The 19,104-nt window shown below is 37.0% G+C and overlaps 1 protein-coding gene across 1 annotated transcript in view; it reads left to right on the plus strand.

Annotated features, from left to right (window-relative positions):
• The window catches only part of CARNMT1 (carnosine N-methyltransferase 1), a 43,536-nt gene that overhangs the window by 11,977 nt on the left and 12,455 nt on the right, over positions 1 to 19,104 (plus strand). The window contains exons 4-6 of the mRNA XM_019650683.1: positions 14,787 to 14,927; positions 15,883 to 16,061; positions 18,043 to 18,156. Coding sequence (XP_019506228.1) covers positions 14,787 to 14,927; positions 15,883 to 16,061; positions 18,043 to 18,156 — 434 coding nt within the window. The remainder of the gene's footprint in view (positions 1 to 14,786; positions 14,928 to 15,882; positions 16,062 to 18,042; positions 18,157 to 19,104) is intronic.

Raw genomic sequence — 19,104 nt, forward strand, 5'->3', positions numbered from 1 at the left:
GTGCTATGGTGGCTGTGGAATGGTAATTTAATACTACAATGATCAGTCAGCATCTACTATATCAATATATCTATTATCAGGAAGGACTCATGGTTCATTTTATTCAGTTATATTCAATGGTTATAACCCATTATTATTGATTTTTTTTTTTAAAGATTTTTTTATTGGGGAATTAGGGATGGGAGCAGCGCTGGGGAATTGGGGGAAGGGGAACAGACAAGTTCCTGTCCTTTTGTTCTTCAGTCTAGTTGTGGAGGACGTTGCTTCACTGACCCAAGTTGGCACCATCATTGCGCTCTTTCCGGGTGAGGGACATCAGTCGCCGGCTTCTGGACGGCCAGTCACGGTGGCTGCTGGCCGCTCACGCTGGCTGCTGGCTACACACGGTATCCCATGGCAACCCACTGCAGCAGGGCCTGCAGCCTATGCCACCGCCGGTGACTCATGGCAACCCAGGTCCAGGTTGAGCTGTTCAGCATCTTAGCTATGGAGGGCAGTGTCACTGGCCCTCATATGTGGGATCCGAACCGGGGCCTTCTGGCATCCCAAGCCAGTTCTTAACCAACGCACCACTTGGCCGGCCTGATATTGCTTTTTTATTTTGTTTTCATATTGCCTTATATTTGGCCAAAAGGAGTCCCTTTATTTGGCTCCTATGTCCTTTTGGCATGGCATGCCCCAGTCTTCCTTTTTTTTAAGCACTTCCTTACTTTCTAACACAATAAGGTATATCCAGCCCATCTTGTATCTTCCTTAGGTCAGTCCTGGAACTCAGTATTTTTTTTTTTTAAAGGTTTTTTATTGGGGAATTGGGGGAATGGGAACAGCGCTAGGGAATTGGGGGAAGGGGAACAGACAAGTTGCTGTCCTTTTGTTCTTCAGTCTAGTTGTGGAGGACATTGCTTCACGGGCCCAAGTTGGCACCATCATTGTGCTCTTCCTGGGCGAGGCAGATCAATCGCCGGCTTCTGGACGGCCGCTCACTGCAGCTGCTGGCCGCTCACGCTGGCTGCTGGCTACATACGGTAGCCCATGGCAACCCACTGCCACAGGGGCTGCAGCCTACACCGTCGCCAGCGACTCACGGCAGCCCAGCTTCAGGTCGAGCTGTTGTTCAGCATCTTAGCTGTAGAGGGCAGTGTCACTGGCCCTCATATGTGGGATCCGAACCGGGGCCCTCTGGCGTCCCAAGCCAGTTCTTAACCATCGTGCCACTCGGCCAGCCCTCAGTACTTTTTTAAGGACCTGGTTCCTTTTAATGCAGAGTGATATATAGAAACCAAGAACTGGCACTAGGCATGTTCGTTGTTAATATTAATATATTAATGTCATTGCTTCTGGGCCTTTCAGTGGACAGAAACACACACACACACACACACACACACACACACACACACACACACACACACACACACAGAGACACACACACACTAGAAATCATGAATGCATACTGATACCTCCAATTCCAATCCAACCCCATTTGGTTCCTCTTTGACTCCCTCATTCTTTATATCTGTCTGCTTTTATCCACAGTTGAGGACCCTGGCTTCTGACAGCATCAGTACATTTACTCATTCACTCAATCATAATACAGACAAAATTGTTTCAGAATTGCTAACTCCGTACCACTATGAAAAACAGAACTACCAAAAGGAGTTCAAGATTTGCTAGCCATTATTTTTCTCCCTAAACCAAGAGTATGTAATAAAAATATGCTTCACTATTTATTCATATTAGCTCCCCTTCAACCCCTTCACCCTCAGTGTAGTTATTTTTTATTTGAAATTCAGTACATTGAGGTTTATTTGTTTCGGATTGCTTTCAGTTAGGGTTGTGTGTCCCCGGTCCCCACCTCATCCTTGTTGATTTATTTTTATTTTTTGATTTGTGAACTATCAAAGTAGGCAAAACTAGATAAAACAGTAATATTCAGAAAAAGTACCATTCCCTCCCCTATTCCTACTATACTCCATCTCACTCCCCAACCCCAGTTCCGCACCACATATAGGTAATCAGTATCATTGATTTGTTCTTTATCCTTTTTTAGTTTTTTTATGAAAGTAAGCAGATAAATGTTTTTCTCTTTAAGTACGCCCTTTTTTCATACACAGAATGTAGCATACTGTGTATTTTATTTTGCACTTTGTTTTTTTCACTTAATATATCCTAGAAATAGCTGCATATCAGTTCATGGAGGTTTTCCTCAGTTGTTTTTTTTTTACAGTTTTAGAGTACTTCAACCAATCTCCTATATTTGGTTATTCAAGTAGTTGGCAGTATCTTACAATGATAAATAATGCTACAATTAATAACCTTATGCATATGAATCTTGGCATTGTTGGAGGTATATCTGTAGTGTAAATTCTTAGATGTGGGATTCCTGTATCTGAAAGGTAAATGTGTATGTAGCATGGTTTGTGTATTAGTTATCCATTGCTATGTAACAAATTTAACTGCTTAAAACAGCACACACTTATTATTTCACAGTTTCTATAAGTTAGAAGTCTGGGTAAGACTTAACTGAGTTCCTTGTGTGTGGCCTTATAAGACTGCAATCAAGATGTCTGCTAGCTATGTTCTCATAGAGATGCTTGACTTTGGAAGTATCTACTTCTAAGCTCACTAGTGCTGGCAGAATTTATTTCATTGTAGGCCCTGGATTCTTGTTGACTATGGGCTGAAAACTTGCCTCTGCTCCTAGAAGCCTTCATAGTTCCTTGTCTTTGGGCTTTTACAAGTGGCCACTTTATTAAAACAGCAAGGAAGTCGAGAGCAAGCAGCCTCCAAATGGAGTCTTACATAATGTAACATAATCTCAGAAGTGACATCTGTTGGCTAGAAGCAACTCATAGGTCCTGGACACACTCAAAGGGAGGGGATTATAACAGTTGTAGGCCTGTGCTTTTTATCACTGAATATTTCCTGCCAACCCCTTTTGGCCTGTAAAGTTTCTCTTGAGAAATCAGTTGATAGTCTAATGGGAGCTCCATTATAGATAACTAACTGCTTTTTTCTCTTGCTGCTTTTAAGAATCCCTCTTTGTATTTAACCTCTGGTATTTTAATTATGATGTGTCTTGGTGTGGGCTTCTTTGGGTTCATCTTGTTTGGGACTCTCTGTGCTGCTTGGGTTGTATGTCTGTTTCCTTCAGGTTAGGGAAGTTTTCCCTCATTATTTCTTCAGATTTCTTTGTTCTAGTCTTTCATTTCAGACAACCAGGTTTTCATTCCTTGCTCTATCTCTTTTTCTGGTACCCCTATGATGCGAATGTTAGTACGCTTGATGCTGTCCCAAAGGCCCCTTAAACTATCCTTATTTTTTTTGATTCCCTTTTCTTTCTGCTGTTCTGATTAGATGTTTTCTGCTACCTTATCTTCTAAATCACTGAAGCACTCCTCTGCTTCATTTAATTTACTGTTGATTCCCTCTAAGGTATTCATTGTTTCAGTTATTATATTATTCATTTCCGACTGGTGCTTTTTTTGTTTTCTATCCATTTTTACATTTCCTATCTCTTTGTTGAAGTTCTCCCTGAGATCATTGAGCATCTTTATAACCAGTATTTGGAATTCTGTGTCTGGTAGATTGCATGTTTCCATTTTGTTTAGTTCTTTTTCTGGAGCTTTGTTCTCTTCTTTTATTTGGGACGTGTTTCTTTGTTTCTTCAGTTTGGCTGCCTCCCTGCGTACGTTTCTATGTATTAGGTAGGTCTTTGTTTCCTGGTCTTAGTAGAGTAGTTGCATAATAGGTGTCCTGTGGGACCTAGTGGTGCATTCTTCCATGGTCGCCTGAGCCAGGAGCTGCAGGTGTGTCCCTTGTGTGGGTTGCGTGTGCCCTCCTGTTGTAGTTGATCCTTGGTTGCTGTTTGCATGTCAGTAGGAGGGACTGACCCTCAGGCTGATTGGGTGTGAGGACTGACTGTGACTGCAGTGGAGGAGCTGTTGTGCAGGGGCTGACCCTATGGAGCAGGGTTTGCGTTAGCAGGGCTCTGGTGCCTGCCCAGTGTGCCCATTGGGTATGTTGTCCGCAGAGGCGGCTGGGTGGTGCTCCATCTTGGTCTGAAGCCAGCCACTGTGCATGCCGGCCTTGGGGCCTCCGAGGAGGGCCCCGCTACAGCCCAAGTTCAGACACAACCTGTGCCCTGCCCGGTGCCACCTGGTATGAACCATAAAGCAATCTACAGATGGCTGCTACTCACTCTGGGCTTAGACGTGCCTGGGACAGGCAAAGCTGAGACACAAGTCTGGCTGCCACTAGTGCCAGGCTTGGGGCTGCTTAATTAGAGGTACAGGGCACACTGAGGCCAAATGCTGCTTGTTTGGGGTTTGTGAACCTTTGAGAGATTTTAGAAAACTCTGCAGCATGAGCCAAGACAGGCCATTTGTATGGAAAAGTCCCTGAAGCAGCTTGCGTGGGTCCAAAAGTTGGATGGGGAGGGGTCTCAGGGAATCACCAGCGCTAGGTGAAAAGTGTTGATGGAGACTCAAATATGGTACCTGCCTAAGTATTTACACTGGATGGAGTAGGGCTCAACAAAGGAACACTGGCTCTGCCAGTACTTCTGTCTAGGACAGCGGTTCTCAACTTTCCTAATGCCGCAACAATCCCTTAATACAGTTCCTCATGTTGTGGTGACCCCCAACCATAAAATTATTTTCGTTGCTACTGTATAACTAATTTTGCTACTGTTATGAATTGTAATGTAAATATCTTTTTGCTTTCCGATGATCTTAGGCGACCCCTGTGAAAGGGTCGTTCGGCCCCCAAAGGGGTCGCGACCCACAGGTTGAGAACCGCTGCTCTAGGAGAAAGCTGTCCCTCCAGCCCTCGCCTTGAAGCCAGACAATTCAGGTTCTCCCCATATGTCCCTGGTACCTTTTGAGCTGCTGCCACAGTGCTGGAGCTCAGATCGAGTGAGTCTGACAGCAAGTAAGTTTGTGCACAGGCCTTTTAAGAGGAGCGCCTGGGACTCCACCAGATCCTCCATCTCACTCAGCCACAATCTCCACTGGTTTTCACAACCAGAAGTTGTGACTTCTCTTCCTGGTACTGAACCCTGGGCTGAGAGGCCTGGTGTGGACCTGGGACCCCAGGCTTCTTAGTGGGGAACCTCTTCAGCCGAGATATCCCTTTCAATTTTTAACTGCCACACATGGGTGTGGGACCAGCCCGTTTCACATCTTTACCAGTCTCAAGGTGGCTTCTTTTGTATATCCTTAGTTATAGGATTTTCGTTCAACTAGACTTGAGGCAATTCTCAAAGATGGTTGTTCTGTAGTTCAGTTGTAATTTTGATGTGGTTGTGAGAGGATGCAAACACAGCATTTACCTACTCTGCCATCTTGACCGGAAAATTAATTCTATAAATATTTCTTGATCAGACATAGTATTCTGGGTGTGAGAAATAGCTCAGTGAGCAAGTAATTTTGAAAGCACAGTTGAATTTATTATTATTCCAGCGATGTTATCAGATGTTGGAAAAAAAAAACAAAACACTTTATTTCTGCATATCTAAATATCTAATGTCCCAGATTCAGGGATAGTATAAGTAATAATTCATTGCCTTTTTTTTCTTGTGCTCTGCAGATACAACTTAGGAAGAAGTTTTTTAGTGATGTTTTTCTAGAAAAGTTTATTCATAGGCTTCAGAGCTAAACAGATTTCATATACTTCAGCTACTGGTACTACTTGACATATATAATACTCATTTGACAAAGTTTTAATTTACATTTTTATTGTCTATGGACTTGTTCATGCATTTTGTATTCCAGTTTTATTAGTGAGAACATAGTATGGTTGGGGCTTCTGATTTTTTATATATCTATCTCTTCATGCTTTTAATATTATTATATCTGGATCAAAGATGGTTTGTCATAGATGAGATTGTGTGATCTTTGACTTCTTTTTTTGCAATCCCTTGTCAGATACATGATTTGTAAATATCTTCTCTCATTCTATATGTTGTCTTTTTTGCTTTCTTGTTAGTGTCCTTTGATGTACAAAATTTTATCTGTTTAATGAAGTCCAGTTCGTCTATTTTTTTTCTTTTGTTGTTTTGCTTTTCATGTCATATCCATGAAATCATTGCCAAATCCAATGTCATGAAGATTTTTCCTAATATTTTCTTCTAAGAGTTTTACAGTTTTAGGCTTAAGTTTAGGTCTTTGATTAATTTTGAGTTAATTTTTGTATATGATATAAAATAAGGGCCTAACTTCATTCTTTTAAATGTGGATATCCAATTTTCCCAGCACCATTTGTTAAAAAAGACTGTCCTTTCTCCATTGAAACGTCTCCATGCTGTTGTTGAAAATCAATTGACCATCTATTATAGGTAAGGGTTTATTTCCAGGCTTTGTATTTCCTTGATCTGTAAGCCTGCCCATATGCCAGTACTTTACTATTTTAATTTCTGTAGCTTCATAAGTTTGAATTCAATAATGAGTCCTACAATGTGTTCTTTTTCAAGATTGTTTTGGCTATTTGGGGCCTCTTGTAGTTTCGTACAAATATGAATTTCAGAATCAGCTTTTCCTTTGTGTGAAAAAGGCTATTGGAATTTTGTTAGGAGTTGTGTTGAATATGTAGATTGTTTTAGGTAGTATGACATCTTAGCAAGGTTAAATCTTTCTATCCATGAATACAAGATGTTTCCGTTTATTTAGATCTTCTTGATACCATTCAGCAGTGTTTTATAGTTTTCAGTGTACAAGTCTTTCACCTCCTTGGTTCAATTTATTCCTAAGTATTTCGTTCTTTTATATGGTGTTGTAAATGGAATTGCATTTTTTGAGTCTTTATTTTTTATTTTTTTATTATTTTAGCTGAGCCATCCTGCCACTGTTGGCAGCTCAGTGGCTGCTCAGCTCGGGCCGGGACTCGAACCGCTGTTGCTCAGAGCTCAAACTCTTGAGTGAGCTCTAAACCAACTGAGCCACTCAGCCGGCCCTGGAATTGCATTTTTAATTTCCTTTTTGGATTGCTCATTGATGATGTATAGAAACAACTGATTTTTATGTGTTGATCTCATACCCTGCAACTTCGCTTAATTTGTTTATTGGCTCTAGTAGCTTTCTTGTGGATTCATTGGGATTTTCTACATACAAGATATGTCACCTGTGAACAGAGATAGTTTTCACCTCTTCCTTTCCCATTAGAAAAATGGCTCTGGCTAGAACTTACAGTACAATGTTGAATAGCAGTGATGAAGGGGACATCCTTATCTTGTTCTTGGTCTTAGAGGGAAAACTTTCAGTCTTTCTTCATTGAGTATGATGTTAGCAGTGGGTTTTTCATAAATGCCCTTTGTCATATTGAGGAATTTTCCCTCTACTCCTACTGTCCTGAGGGTTTTGTTTTTGTTTTTGTTTTTTTATCATGAAAGGTGTTACATTTTGTCAAATGCCTTTTCTATGTCAAATGAATGGATTGTGATTTTTTTTTATTCTTTATTCTTTTAATGTGATATATTACATTGATTTCCTTATGTTAATGCACCCTTGCATTACTGAGATAAATCCCACGTGGTCATGCTGAATAATTCTTTTAATATGTTCTAGGGTTCAATTTGCTAATATTTTGTTGAGGATTTTTGCATCTATATATATAAGGCATATACATCTTATTTCTTTTGTGAAAATCCTTGTGAATTTTTTTCTTGTGATGCCATTATTTGACTTTGGTATCAGGATAATGCTGACCTCATAGAACGAATTAGGAAATTCTCCCTCCTCTTCAGTTTTTTTCGGAGAATTTGAAAAGAACTGATGTTCATTATTCTTTAAATGTTTCGTAGAATTCACCAGTCTAGTCAAGGACTTTTCTTTGTTAGGAGCATCTTTGCCCCTGTACCCATGGAATATTGAGGTGGCAACATTGAAACCTGCTTTTAATTCTTCTTTATAAGATATGAAATCTTCCTCAGTAAGGCTTGTTTTGAGGACTCATGGCTTAAGTTGGAATAAATAAACTTTACTCAGTTCTTAAAGTCTACCTTTGTTCACCTTCATAAATGCTACAGGTTATTTTGTTGATTTTATTAATGGTCCTACATTAAATACTCTACAACTGTTAGAATTATGATTTAATCTCTTACGTTTTGTTATTTTTCATTGTTTTAAAATGTTACAAGTTTTATGAACTTTACAAACATTGTTTCCTCAAAGGGGTATTATATTCTTAAAGTTTCTAGTTGGTACTCTCTCAATGTGTATATTCAGTGTTCTGCTCTATAAAATAATAGATAATAGTTTAATGGCTTCTGTAAACATAAAGTCCAGATGTTTCTCAAAATTCAAAATATCTTTGTTTTTGAAAAGTAGTTAGTAAGGTATAAGAGAATAATTAAACGTTTTTCTTATATAGGTAAAACATTTCACAGGGTTCAAAATTTAAAAGGTTTCAAAGGATATAAACTCTCCTTCCCATAATTGTTACCCAGCCACCCATTTCCCTTTTTCTGAAAGTAATCAATTTTATACAAGGGATAGAGATATCGAAACTTTAAATGAAGTGTACCAGAATATTAAACTCCTTTCTTGCCATTCTTGAACCCAGTGGGAATTTCACACATTTCTTCCTATGTCATTTGTTTTGCCAGTTTAATTTAGATTGGTTTCCTTATAGTAGATAAGATGAACTATCAAAAAACCTTTAAAAATAAAGCAAATAAAACACAGTAAAGTCTGTGTCCATATTAAAGTCATAACTTTGCCATAAAAAGTAAACTCCAAATTCCAAAAAAGGGACATAATTATAGCCCTTCAGAATCCAGGTTGATTCTAGATAAATCCTGGTCAAGTTTAGGTCTCGGATAAATTTCCAGTATTCTGTTTGTGCTACAGCAATCATTTGATATCTTTACATTGGCTGGATTGACTCAAATTTATGTCAGTTAGCCTTTTGATTGTGTTCTTTTCTTTTTGAAATTTCAATAAAGGCCTTTTCTAACTGAGGTGTTTATAAAAGATAGTTTACTTAAATATGTATAGAATTAACTATACCTGTGATCATTAAAATATTTTTCCTATGAAAACACATTTGTCTTATCAGTTTGTCCAATTTGTACCTGTTTAGAATTTTTAAATGCCCGGGTCTGCAAGCCCAAGGACCTTTGAAATCACAGATTGATGTTTGTATTGGGGTCTATTTATTACATAAGCAAATGCTATTTTAATTGTGCTGAGTGCCAAACACTTCAATAGTTATTAGCTTAAGGATTTAGTGCTATAAGTTTTATAGGTGCTAATGAAAAAGAGATTCCTAAGTTTGAGTCCTACTTGAAATGAGAAATCACAACCATGTAGAATCATGTTCTCTTATGAATTCTGAAATTGGATGCAAACCCTGAAAAATCTTAATTTCATTAACTCATTCTATTTTAGAAGAATTTGAAGTGATATTTTGTTTGTGGTAGGAAAATTTGTTTGCCTTTTAATATATGTCTTAACACCCCAAGAAGATATTGGTATACTATTGACTATATTGAATATATTTTTTTCTTTTATATAGTTGGACATTAGGAAAAAATATATATAGCTTTAAAAATAAGCATTTTTCCACTTGGATTATCAAAATAAGGAATATAAGTTATAATTTATGAAAGAACTCGTTTAGCTAAAAGAAGCCATTTTAAAAGAGAAAATGAAGGGAATGTAGACTGCCAATACGAGTAGCTTAGAGACTGAAAATACACTTCTCCCTCATCCTGAAAGCTCCCTTAGACTAAATACAGATACGTATTTCAGATTTGTTTCAAATCAAAATCTTAAGCTCATACAATACAAGATTTCAAGTGCTTAAACAAATCTAGAGTAATAACTCAGTGGAAAAACAATTCAATACTAATAACTTAATAGAAAAATAGTTTAAGTAGACAATTCACAGAAAAGGAAATATAAGATGCTCAATCTCATAAGAAAATGCAAGTGTAAAAGCCTCACTGAGATGCCTTTTTTCACTTACTACATTGTGAAGATTTAGAAGGTATATAACGTAGTGAAAATGCAAGGAAACACATGTTGCTGATGGAAGAATAAATTAGTAAAATTTTATGGAGGCAACTTGGTAATTATTAAGAAAAATGAAATGTATGTCTTTTAAAAGACTCTTGACATTCAGTCTTGGAGAAGCTTTCTACAGATACATATACTCCTGCATGTGGGAAAGTATGTAAGGATATTAGTTTTAACAGATTAACAAAAGACAGGAAAAAATCTAAATGTTCTTAATTAGCAGGTTTTTATAACGTTATTGTACGATCATGCAATAGAATACTTATTCAGCCATAAAACAGATTAAGAAAGTTCTGTGTAATGATAAGGAAAGAGGTTCAAGATGCCTTAGATCAGGATTGGTAAACTTTTTCTTAAAGGGCCAGCTAGTAAATATTTTAGGCTTTGCCAGCAGTGTGATCTCTGTGGACTGCTCAGTTCTGTTGTCATAGGAATGCAGCCATAGACAGTACCTAATGGCTATGTTCCAATCAAACCTTGTTTACAAAAACAGATGACTAGCCTGTGGGTCACACTTACTGACTCCTGTATTAAATGAAAGAAGCAAAGTGAAGAACTTGACATATAAACTACAATATAACTGGTATGAATGAAGTACTGAAAGCATCGAGAAATGAGCTCAAGCTTTGCCCGGGATATTTGGGAGAGACTTCATCGATAAGGCGATAATTTAACCTGAGTTTCTATGGGGGTGTAGGAGCTCTAAAAATTAAGGTGAGAAAGTGTTTTATGGAATTGGTGAGAAGTTTGGCTGATACATGGAGTTTTTTTGTTGGGAGTAAGAGGTAAGTTGGGACTGTATTTTTGAAGGGGCTAAATCCTAATCCTGATTTCAACCCATTTTCTACTTAAAACAGTATTACAACAACTAGCTCTATTAAACTTTGATATTTTGTTATATTTACTTAAGATTTTTTGGAGTATTTTTTTAAAGAAACATTACAGGTACAGTTGAAACTGCCCTGCAAACCACATACAGAGTACATTCTTCTCTATTTCCAGAGATAACAATGAACATGAATTGTTTGTTACTCTTATCTTACCTTCGTACATTAACTATATGCTCATATACCCCTAAAAATACATATGTTATCCTGTATGTTTTAAAAGTTCATGTAGTGGTTTGTGACATTTCACAAATTTTTTTTTTTTTGCTGAAAGTTGTGCTTTTACAATTTCTCTGTTTAGACCAGCTCTGGTCAATAGAAATATAATTCAAACGACATGTTATTTTTAATTTTCTAATAGCTATATAAAAGTAAACAGAAATGAGTGAAGTTAATGCACTTTAATAACCCTGTATATCTAAAATATTTCGACTTGAGTATACAAGATTATTAATGAGGTATTTTATATTCCTTTTTTTATACTAAGTTTTTGAAATCTGGTATCATTTTATACTTGCAGCACATCTCAATTAGAGCTAGCAACATTTTAAGTGTTCAGTAGCCAGCCACAAGTAGCTTAGTGGCTTTTACTGTGTTGGACAGTATGTTGCTATGATTCAATCAGAATTGAATGAACCCTTTTGATGCTTGAAGGTAGTGCATACTTCTACCACCAGGGGTCAGCCAAGTGTCATGTTGACCCAACAAGAGAAAGTATTTTGTTTTGTAATTTGCTAATCTGCAACTGCAATGCCAAAATCATTGTGTCCAATAAAGGAAACCACTCTGAAGAACATTTACTGCTGGTAAAATAGGTAGAGCACAGGGGATAATGCAAACGGGATCCACAGCCTCTTAAGACACAGTGGCGCTCTGTTCTGTCCTTACAGATGTACCCTTCCTTCTCCTTGCTTGTGTGGAATAAACTGTTGAGACGCCTACCATTATTATCCAGGGGTGTTGCATTTATAGTACACTGCTTCTTCATAGTTGGACCTTAATAACTAGGTAAACTTGTTTGCTTACTTAGTTTTGCTAAGAACCTCCAGCAGTCAATATCTGATCATTGAGCCGTATATTAATTATATGCCTCTATTCCTGGTTTTCCAAGTTTTAGCTGAGGTTAAACTCAGCTCATCCTAAAGGTCTATAGTTAGATTTATGTATCTCTTATTCTCCACAGAAATACCTTCATAGAAATAAATGTCCTAGACTTTATAAGGATCCATAGCCAAAACTGCTTTTTAGAGTGACTTAGTTTCATATACATTATAATTAGAGGAACTTTCCATTATGCCATTAATATGCCTTATATAAAGACCCAAATGAAAAAAAACAAACTAAGAACAAAGATTTAGGGAAAATCTCTATTCATCTTGCATATTCATTGCTTAATTCTTGATCATTTTTTCAATTCTAGAGAGTTTGTTTTAATGTCTCCCTTTATATGCCCACTGAGATCCTTTTTGTCATAATACAAATAATAGATAGCTTTCTACTAACCCAAGGCCCTCAAGATAGGGCCTTGATATATTCTGTGTTCCTGGGCTTGATGACAGCTGTTCAATAGAAGTTTTATGCAGAAAATTTTTGCCACAAGGTGGGGGTAGAGAGTTCTATGTGATTAGTTAGGGAGAATTTGATAACAGCAGTAATAAAGTTGACTCCTTAAGTTAATAAAATAATTGGTACCATTATTAACACAACTTGTCCTTAAGTTTAACATGATTTATAATTTCTCCATGGTATTTTTTTTAATTAACAGTAAAATTTACCTTTTTGGTGTATAGTTCTAAGAGATTTAACATGTAGATTTTCATAACCACCATCAACAGGAAACAAGTTTCATCACTCCTCAAAAAACCCTCATGTTTCCCTTCATATTGACACACTCCCCACACTTAACCTGTGGTAACTGCTCATCTATCACACTAGAGTTTTGTGTTCTTGAGACAGTCATAACTGGAACCATATAGAATGTTACCCTTTTAAAATGGGCTTTTTTACTCCATGCCATTGAGATTCATTTAGGTGCTTCTGCGCGGCAATTTTTTTACTCATGATCAGCAATTAAGAATCATGATTAGCCATTCAGAAATTGATTTAGTGATTATTTTTATAAAGATTTAAGTACTTTGTGAATTTATTTGCAAATCCTTTTTCTTTCTGTTGCATTGCTTTGATTTTTTAAAAAAAATCTAAGCTGAAAACAGCCACTTGGGAGAAATGCATGTTTTTTGATTGGGCAAATGGGAACTGAAAAAAGAGGTAATTCTGGAGAGTTAAGAGTTTGGATGGGTCTGCTGGGGTTGGGAAATGAGACAGAGAGGCCTGGGTGGGTGCCTCAGTGGCCAGTCCTTCATATAAGAGGTAGCACAGAGTTCTACAGCTAGGAGTTTTTCAAACTCTAATATTCAAATTTTGTATGTTTTTCTTAGATGACCGTATAGGTAGGCCTGAACAAAGTGAGAAGATGTACCCATTCTTTTCATTAAAAATTAGTGTTCACACACACACACACACACACACACACACACACACACACACGCACACTCACATTGTGTATAGTCTAGAATGAGAAGAAGGCATTTTAGTGAAAACTATCACATGGCACCTTGGCATTAGTTTGCCCATATCAAGCATTAAAGGATGTCTTACTAATCATAATCCTATTTGTCAAACCATTTTTAACAAATTTCGGTTTATGCCTTACCGTATACGTAAAATTCAACAGTGAAACAAACTAAATAAACTTGGTTAAGGTTGTTATACAAATACATGTTCCATATATACATATTTAAGACTGAATGATCCCAGGAAAATTCCCATGTTACTATATTTGTAGACAGAATTTCCAAAAGCTCCATAGTTTGTTTCTTTTTCATTCCAAAGTGGGAAATGCTAAGGTTATCATAGGGGCGACTAGTAAGCAGCCCTGGTGCTGTTTGGAGCACACCGTTAAACTTAAAGACCATGTAGTTTAAAGATAGAAAAGAATTGTACATAGGAGTAGATTCGGAAATTGGATTTGGTTTATGAACTAAATTTGGGGACTACAGACAATTATGAAATTCCTTTTTAATTGACATGACAGCTGATCACACATTTTTCTTTGGTTTTCTGTAAGAATATTATTTTAGTTTCTTTAGGGCTATAGTGATTTACCAGAAGCCCAGAGAAAGCCTTGCTTTGACAAGGCTAATTTTTAGCAGTTTGAAAGTGGAATATTGGATTTTATAGCAAAGTAAAGTTGTGGTAGAGTGATGCTAATAAGTGGAGAACAGTTTGGTTGTATCCCACTGGTTTGGTATGATACGTATGTCGTATCAATTAGAAGGCAGCTCCCCATTTTCCCCATGAGAATATCCCCTCCTCCAATTCTTTTGCCAACTGAAATAGAAGCTTTTAAAGATATACCTGACACATTAAAATTTATATATATTTAATCTATTTAATAGTTAACATAAACCAATGTATTACATATAGAATTTAGAAATAAAGCTAAGTTTTCTTTTACTGTCTCATGATAAAATAATTTTGTTCAATTTCTTTGTACATATTGGGATCCCTTTGGGATAATTTGTCTTCCTAAGACAGTTGTTCAGGTGACAGCTGCTAGGACTGAGTGTCTTCATAAGTCTTCAGAAAAAAGGTGACTACATTTTTTCTGAAAAATAATATTTTGGGACTAAAACCCTCACCTGATATCTGAACATATAATTCCTTATACTTTTCTTTTTCATTGATATTTAGAAGTAGTTCTCAATTTTAAGTAGAGTCTTGAGTGAGCTTATTATTAAATATCTAAGTTTCTAGTTGTTAATGTGGATTTTGTCTTTTTTTTTTTCTTTAAGGGGTTGGACATAATTGCCTTATTTCATTTCAGGGATCCTTCTAAAGTAAATATTCTGGTACCTGGTGCTGGACTAGGAAGACTGGCCTGGGAAATAGCTATGCTAGGTTATGCTTGTCAAGGAAATGAATGGAGTTTTTTTATGCTCTTTTCTTCCAACTTTGTACTCAACAGGTATTTAATTTACTTTTTGCTAGAAATAGTAATTTCTCAGAATCAGATTGACTTACCTATTTTTGAACAATTCTGAATTTGAAGATAAGTACATAGTACTTAATTATGGTATATATCATAGATATTATATTAAAATAAAATTGCTTATATACAGTTATCCGTTTTAATCAGTTGCCTAGTTAACAGAATTTTGAACAGGATGGGTAAGTGGCTTTAGTGATTTGGCATTCCATGAACGCGAAATGATTTCTGTGCAGAATTTCAGGACTAAGTATAATCCAGGAAGGAATATTTTCTCATTGTTTCGTAAACTTCTTCACCCTTTTGTTTCTTCAGTGGAATAAGAGTGCAGTGTAGCAATTATAACTTCTTTCCTCTTAATCAAATTCTTATAAAATGGCCAAATAAGCTCACATGACTGAGTTGGAGAGATCTCTCAGAACTTCAGTGGCCTCTTTTAGTAAGTAGTGGAAAAGAGTTGTTATTTTTAAAGCCAGAAGAGGAGTGTTAGAGAAAAAGTAATAGCTGCCTGTTTAAAAAACATGTTGTCTTGGTGGCAGTATGAGTTAGGGGATAAGGAGAAGGTAAAAGGGAGAGGGTTGTACAGCATAATTAAAATAAGTAGCAAACAAAACCCATACCACTTTGGAAAAAATACTTGGACTATTCTTTACTTGAGTTTGAAGTTCGGAAATACATTTTTAAAACTTTGAGTGAATAACATATCTCAGAATTTAATTTTTTTCTGTTTTTTAATTCATTATTGGTTACTCATCTGCATGTATATGTGCATTTTTCAGATAACAGTGTGGGGGGTGGTAGTGGTAGCATTTTTTAAGTATTAATGAATTATATAAGTAAACCTTCAATCAAACAGATTATATTTTAGTGTTTAAAGTAGATTTTTTTGGTAAAATATTTAGTTAACACTGAATTTTATGCTCATATTTTGCAGATGTTCTGAAATTAATAAATATAAGCTTTATCCCTGGATCCACCAGTTTAGCAATAACCGGAGGTCAGCTGATCAGATTCGACCCATCTTTTTCCCTGATGTTGACCCCCACAGTCTTCCTCCTGGTTCTAACTTTTCTATGACAGCAGGAGATTTTCAGGAGATATACTCAGAATGCAGTAAGTCTAAAGCAAGTGTTTTAAAGGTCTTGTCCCTTATTCTAAATTGAATGAACTAATTTTATACTGAGCCATAGTTTGGGCGTACATTTTGATGACAAAATATGAGGTATATACTTCAATGACAATTTAGAATATTTTCAAGGTCATATAAAAGGCAATGATGGGAAATATACAGAAGTAAAAGGTCCCACAATTAAGCAATTTAGACTGTTGGGTCTATTAATATAAGGCTTCATGTAAACAAAGTTCAAATGAGTAATGAATGCAGTAACGGTAGAAATGGGTTAGTGTGAGAAGGGAGTTCTTTGTGGAGAGGCTGTGACTTGAAGGATAAAGAGGGGTGGCATTCCAGGCAGGCAGATGCACAGAGATTCGCATGAATAAGGTCATTGGGGATGGTACAACAACCTGATTGGAAGGGAGGGAAAGGGAAGTTTGTTTGGAGATTTGATGAGAGGTATGACTAGAGAAGTAGGTTGTTTCCAGATTGTGGAGGGACCTTGATTTAATCAGGCTGTGAAGTATGGACTTCAGCCTGGCAAACTAGTGAAGAAATTTGAGCTAGGCATTAAAGAAAAGGAGATGGTAATGGCATCAGCAAATCATTCATTTGACAAGTATTTGTTGAGCACCTGCTAAGTAGCATATATGTTCTAGGCATTGGAAAGAGCAGTGGGCAAAACAAAGTTCTTGTATATGGGGAACCTTATGTGTTCTAATAGGGAGAGGCGATCACAAATTAACATTGTGAGGAAGACAACTAAGGATAAAAGGGACAATGAGGGACTGGGGAGGGGCTGCTGTGTCATATAGAGTTATCAGGGAAGACCGTCCTAAGAGTAGAACTGGGGAAAAAAACAACATGGAACAAAGAACCTCAAAAAAGTGAAGAGGCCAGCCGTTCAGATATTTGGAGGAAAATGTTGCAGACAGAGGGAATGGCAAAGGCAGGAGGATTAGGGGTTTGGGAGTGCGCTTGTTCTGCTCAAGAGAGCTAGAGCGTTCTTTTGGCTGTTTGGCAGAGGTGGTAGTGAGCAGTGGGTACAGTGGTGGGAGATCAGGCTGGAGAGGGTTTGGGGAGGCAGAGTTCTACTCTGAGAAAGACAGGAAGCCTGGCAGGGATTGGAGCAGGAAAGTAACAAGATAGTAAAGGTTTTGTTCATTTTTCCCAGAACTCTGACTTTGGGAAAACCTGTGCTGGGAAGGTAGAGAGAGATGCAAGATGTTAGGTGTTGGGGATAAAGTAGGAATCAGGTCTCAAAGTAGGAGTGAAATAATGGAAAATATCACTTTGGCAAGGAAAAGCGACTTTCTTTTGAAGCAAGGTTTGAGAGAGATGGGTGAAGGTTGTTAACCCATGGTTGGATCAGTGTTTTTATTGTACCAGCATTTGTACAGACACCCACCTTCAGTTCAGTCTATCCGTGTGCCAGCCCAGAGCCTCCACGTGTTCTCTGCTGGGTTCCTACCCCCTGCTCTGATTACTTCCACCCTCCATTTTCACTAGGGAGTCTCCGAAGAACTGGTGGATGTTCTAAGTATTTTGATGCCACTCGTTTTCATTTGCCAACAAGTCCATGCAATCTTTCTGAAACCTTTCAGAATTGGTAAACATTGGTTGAAGTCACACTTTAAAATTCAAATGACTGATTTCATCTTCACTGATTTTAAGTGAAGGCTAGAAGTTGAATAGGTTATAAACAAAACATAAATATCATTTGGTAAAGATATACAGTGATATAGGTTATCAAAAATGATTTCCAAATTGATTATAAAATGATTAATAACTTATGAATTACCAAGCATCTCATAAATGATTATTGGGTTACCTTGATTATAGTAGTTGATTGGAACAATTTAGCTTCTATATCATTGCAGTTAAATGAAATACTCTGTAAGAGATAACTGGTACATTTGTAGAATTAATTAAAAGTCAAAATAACATTACAAATGTAGTAATTTGATTTTCCTTGAATAGATACCTGGGACTGTATTGCTACCTGTTTCTTCATAGACACAGCTCACAATGTAATTGATTATATTGACACAATATGGAAAATACTCAAGCCAGGTGGAATTTGGATAAATCTAGGTAAGTTCCTCAGTATTTATTAGGATTTTACACATTAATCTGAGTATTTATAGCTGTCCTACACTTGGTAACTTCACAGTACCAAATGTTCACGAAAGGTATAATATTGTACATGTTTGAAAACCTCCGCAGTTTTCTTTAGACTGCATCCTAATGAATGGTGCTAGTTAGTTCTAGTTAGTTCTTCCAAAAGCAGTGGAAGCCCCAGAAGGTGTATATTTCTACTCGGTCAGCCTCACAGAAGTCATAATTTCAAAAAGTACTAATTGTTAATCTGGTGATAATCATTACCTCATCTTCTGCACGCCCACTTTATGGAGACAGCAGTCCTGTTAGGAAGAGTGTTCTTTTTTTCTTTCTATAATGAAATATTTTGAGGGAAAGCTCTTACCTTTCCCATGGAAACCTCCTCCCCATACATGTACTTACTGGGAAAAGAGTAGATGTGATAACTTTGTGGCTACCTTGAGTTTAAGAAGAATAGAAATACAATTTCATATATGCAAAACACTTTTTACTGCTGCAAATCAAACGATGAGTATGATGTGGTCTCTCCCATCTGGACTCTCAGGGAAATTGACAGTTTTATCCTCTTTATTTAAAATAAAGGGAGAATAATGATAATATCAAGATAAATATACTTGCCTTTATTACTGAGATATGTAATCCATGTGAAGAAAGACATGAGGGTTAATATACTACATAAAAGTCAGGTGTACATTGCTTGAGTCTTAGCCTTCAGGATTGGTTTTGTTTTGTTTGTGAGTTCTGTCACCAGGGCTATTTTTTTTTTTTTTTAAGATTTTTATTGGGGAATTGAGGGGATGGGAACAGTGCTGGGGAATTGGGGGAAGGGGAACAGGCAAGTTGCTGTCGTTTTGTTCTTCAATCTAGTTGTGGAGGACGTTGCTTCACTGGCCCAAGTTGGCACCATCATTGTGCTCTTCC

The sequence above is a fragment of the Hipposideros armiger genome, unplaced genomic scaffold (genome assembly GCF_001890085.2).
Source record: "Hipposideros armiger isolate ML-2016 unplaced genomic scaffold, ASM189008v1 scaffold_144, whole genome shotgun sequence".
Lineage (NCBI taxonomy): Eukaryota > Metazoa > Chordata > Mammalia > Chiroptera > Hipposideridae > Hipposideros > Hipposideros armiger.